Genomic DNA, 4,188 nt, shown 5'->3' with positions numbered 1-4,188 from the left:
TAGTGAACATCCTCATGATGATTTTATTATTTATTTTAGTCTATAGAGGTTCTTATAGTGCCCTCATCACTAGAGTAGTGTATTAAACATTGTAACTAACATCTGTCATGGGTAGTTTTGTTCTCTCTCTCATCTCCTCCCCGATGGAGAATTGAGAGGCAGAGAGAGGCTGCATTAAATAGCATTTTGGAGGCCATCCCAATGTAGGAGTTAAATGTAATTTTGGTAACTCTGGTTCAGGAATCATGAGGAGTGAGTTATTTTACATTGGTTTCAGGACAGGGACAGCATCTTCCTGTGTGTGTGTACAGCACCTTTTAGTACAATGGGACCTCACTGTTGACCGGGGTCTTTGAATACTATGGTAGCTGTACAAATAATAAGCAACAGAAGCTGTGTGTGCTGAGCACCTCTAAGAAAATAAACCATTTAGTTGCCTACATATGTAGTTAGGTGCATAACTTTAGGCACCTCAGCTGCAGCCAAATGCTGCTTGGTGGCGGTGAGGAAGGAGCCCAATGGGTGGCCATTGTGGTGGTCATCATCCTGGCCCCATCTCTGGAATAAAGTAAAGTTGGGTTGCTTTGATTTATGCTGGCTGCCTATGGTCCAAGTAGCTGGAGATTGGCAGCTCTATGTGGGGGTAATCCTCAAGGAGTTGCTTAAACTGGTTTTAGGGCTGTTTTTTTCCATTGGAGCTAAAAGCTCCCAGTGGGTTAATCCCACCTCCCTCTGTTTCAGGTTGTACCCTAACTAGCCACATTTACCCTCAGAGGTCTGTTAAGATGGACACTCCCTGCAGAATTTCAACCCTTGCTAATGTGGGGGTAAGACAAAAAGGAGAACATGCCAACAGTGATACCTGAAGCTTTAGAGGAAGACACAGTTTCTGGCCCAAGCAGCTTAGATACAAGGAAGGGACCCAGAACAAAGTGACACAGATGTGTCTGGGGAGGGCTCATGTGAGAAGTATATTTTGAGAGTATTTAAATGAAGAGGGGGAGAATATTTGGTGCTTGAGAACAGAGTTTCAAATATAAGGAGTGACCTGGATGAAGGCACAGAGGCCAGCATGGAGGTGGGGCAATTAGAAAGAAGGCTTGGGAGAAAGGATGGGCAGCCAGAGTGAGAACAGGAGAAATAAGAGGAGCAATGTTGGTGGGGGAGATTTGCACAGGGCCTTGGTGGGGAGAGCACGATGCGAGAGCTTTCTGAGGAAGAGGAGTCCAGGGAAAGGCATTCAAAGCAGTGGTGACATGAGCTGAGTAGAGGTTTGTGAAAATTTAGCAAACAGAGCACTAGCTCATTTCAGTGTGGGCTCTCTGTCTCGTCTGCTGTCGCTCACGGTCCCACACCCACAAGTGCTCAGGTGCTTCACCCAAATAACCATGAACTAACAGGGTTTTTTGTTTCCTTCTCGGCTGAATTTGTTTTCCATCCTGATTGGAGAAAAAAGTCCCCAGAGAGTTGATGCCTAGGACGTCATGAAGCAGGTTAACCAGCCTAAAGGAACGGTTGAAGGAAATACCCTCTGAAAGGGGAGTGGAACACACACTTGTAGGAATTTCCTGAGGTCATGAGCAGGTGATATAAGCAGGTTGTCCATGGCCAAAGCAATCAGTTCAGAGCAGCTGATTTTCTGATATACCTTAAGTGAAGCTTTAAGTAAACTCAACTGTTGAGCTGAAAATGACAGGCTTTGGCAGCATGAGCTTTATCATGGCTTCTTTGGTGGGGCTGCTGTGCCTCTTCTGCACTTCTGAGGGTGAGTAATGTTTGCTTTTGGAGCCATGTGTCTAGAGGCAGAAAAGTTGGTAGAGAGTATGATAATTATGTTGAGTAATTTGAGCTGTGAGGGTAGCAGCAGGTCTCCTTGGGCATTACACTATTGTGCAGGGCTCTCCCCTCCCTCCTTCTTTCTTTAATTTTATTTTGTAATGAAAAGTGCCAGAGAACAGATATAGTATGAAAGGTGGTTGTGAAAGTATGAAGTATGAAAGCCATACTCAACCTATTCTGTGTATCCCCTCTTAGGTACTGTAGCTCAGTCTCTGTGCATAATTAATCTTAGTCACCACAGCTGACAATGCCAGATGAGGTGTCAGTTCTGACCACTGGGGGTTTACTTGCTGCTATTTTTACTTTTAAATCTTTTTTTTTTTTTTTTAATGATGAGCTTTCCTATCGCTACAGATCTGGCTTAGCCTCCACTAAGGGGATTATGACACATCCTTAATTTGAGGTCTTTGTCCCACCTACAGGATGAAAATTAATTCTATTCCACTCATTTTTAATGCATTTTTCCCCATTCCAGCCCAAAGCAACCAAGACTGCTGCCTCTCCTACATGAGAACTGAACTGCCTCGTCGGGCCATCAATGGCTACACGGAACAGTTATCAAATGAAATCTGTGACATCGGTGCTATCGTGTAAGTTACCAGCTGAAAGAGATTTAGTTGCAATGGACCACTATCTGTACTTATGTCAGAAGACTTGGCCTTTGAACCTAGACTAAAGGGGAAATGGCTTTAATCATAAATAAATTTTATTTCCTTATTTGGATCTATGAAATCTAATCCTATAAAATTAATTTAAAGTAGAAAGAACTTTTATACCTATAGGGCATAAATTATTAGGAAAGTGCTTGACTCACATTCTCACACAGTATCTGTATGCTGTACATTTAAGTCCCAAGTGTTTTGAAATGCTAGGCAAAGGTACAGACAGTGGCAAAGGTCCTGCACGTTGGCAATATAAGACATACTTCATATTACTGGAAAATGAGTTTCTGTGAAAGAGTGATCATTATCTAAATTGTCCTTTCACAGTTAAACTCAACTCTTCTGCCTCTACTTTTGAGTGGAGCACCCATATCATGCATTTTGTTCTATTGAATTAGTGTTCGGTTGAATGCAGCTCTTTATGGCTCAGTAGCAGAACCTTATTGTCATTATTCCCTCTACCTTTCCTTCCAGTTTCCACACAAAGAGTGGGTTGAAAGCATGTGCAAATCCAGAAGACAACTGGGTGAAGAAGCGTCTTCTTTGGCTGAGGTAGGAATACTTTCAAATCTATTAGCCTGGCCAAAACTGAGTGTGACTAAGTATCCACTCACAGTGGCAGATCTAAGCTCTTACAGGGGACGGGGTGTACAAGCATGGCTGGGCACATTTTGAAAACGTGTCTTTCGCTTCTTGCTTTTCTTGTGCAGAGGAGAAGCGGGTGTTGGGAGCACATTTGTTTTAGGACAGATAGGGTCAGGATGGAGACAGGTGTTCCATTTGCCCCTCACCCCAGATAGGATAATGCCATAAATTGCAAATACTGGAATGGAGAAGAGAAATGCAAATTTCAAATCTTTAGCTAAATTAGTTGCTGATGTAAATTCATGCAACACTAGTGAGTGCTGTGGAACTGAACCTGTTTACACCAGCAATGCATTTGGCCCTCTGACTAAAGTAGAACCTGAAGCTTATCCATGCTTTTTCTCTATATTTTTACAGCAAAAAGCTCAAGAAGATGTCAATGTAAGACAGTTTCTGAAATGGAACTAGACAGAGAGGTGGGCTGCAGAACCTAACCTAGGTTAGAATCATCTCATTGTACACTGTTGTGTGCTTGCTATCTACCTATTACTTGCTTCTTTGGAACCATTGAACGACTGAAGTTGATTCATATTGCATCACTTGTTTGCTTGACTTAAGCACTGTGTAAAAGTTTCTCTTTCTTTGCTACCATATATATTACATGTTTGATTACTGTGTAAAATAGAATATGATACACATGTATTGGGTACTGTGTGCCCTACTCGCTTTAGTGTACAGTGTATTCATGCACATTAGCATAAATAAAACAGGGTATTCTGTCCATTTCATTTTTTTGTCTAAAAGAGTTTCCCTTAATTTCTAGTGTGGTTGAAAAATAACATAGGCTAAAGTGAATGTTTAATATAAAGACAATGGATAAAACTTAAGTATTTACTCTGTGGGAAATTCTGCGCCACTGCGCATGCACAGAATTTATGTCCCCTGCAGATTTTCTTTGCTTCCCCACAGAAAAATGACTTTCTGACTGGGAAACAAAGGGAAGCCACAAAAGCAGTCATGCGACCCTCCCCGCCAGTATGTTTTGGGTGCCCAGGGCAGCCAGCAGAGAGGGAAATCACTGTGGGGCAGGGGGCAGGACTGG

At 42.4% G+C, this 4,188-nt stretch overlaps 1 protein-coding gene across 1 annotated transcript; it reads left to right on the top strand.

The window, feature by feature from the left end:
• The first annotated feature begins 1,668 nt into the window (after positions 1-1,668).
• Positions 1,669-3,571, top strand: LOC144270501 (C-C motif chemokine 20-like). The gene is made up of 4 exons (XM_077826995.1): positions 1,669-1,765; positions 2,315-2,429; positions 2,976-3,053; positions 3,504-3,571. Exons 1-4 carry the CDS (start codon positions 1,690-1,692, stop codon positions 3,529-3,531), a joined length of 297 nt encoding a protein of 98 aa, XP_077683121.1. The 5' UTR covers positions 1,669-1,689; the 3' UTR covers positions 3,532-3,571.
• The last annotated feature ends 617 nt before the right edge of the window (positions 3,572-4,188 follow it).

Source organism: Eretmochelys imbricata, chromosome 9 (assembly GCF_965152235.1).
Source record: "Eretmochelys imbricata isolate rEreImb1 chromosome 9, rEreImb1.hap1, whole genome shotgun sequence".
Lineage (NCBI taxonomy): Eukaryota > Metazoa > Chordata > Testudines > Cheloniidae > Eretmochelys > Eretmochelys imbricata.
Note: the sequence above shows the minus strand (reverse complement) of the source record. Positions and strands in the feature narration are given on the sequence as shown.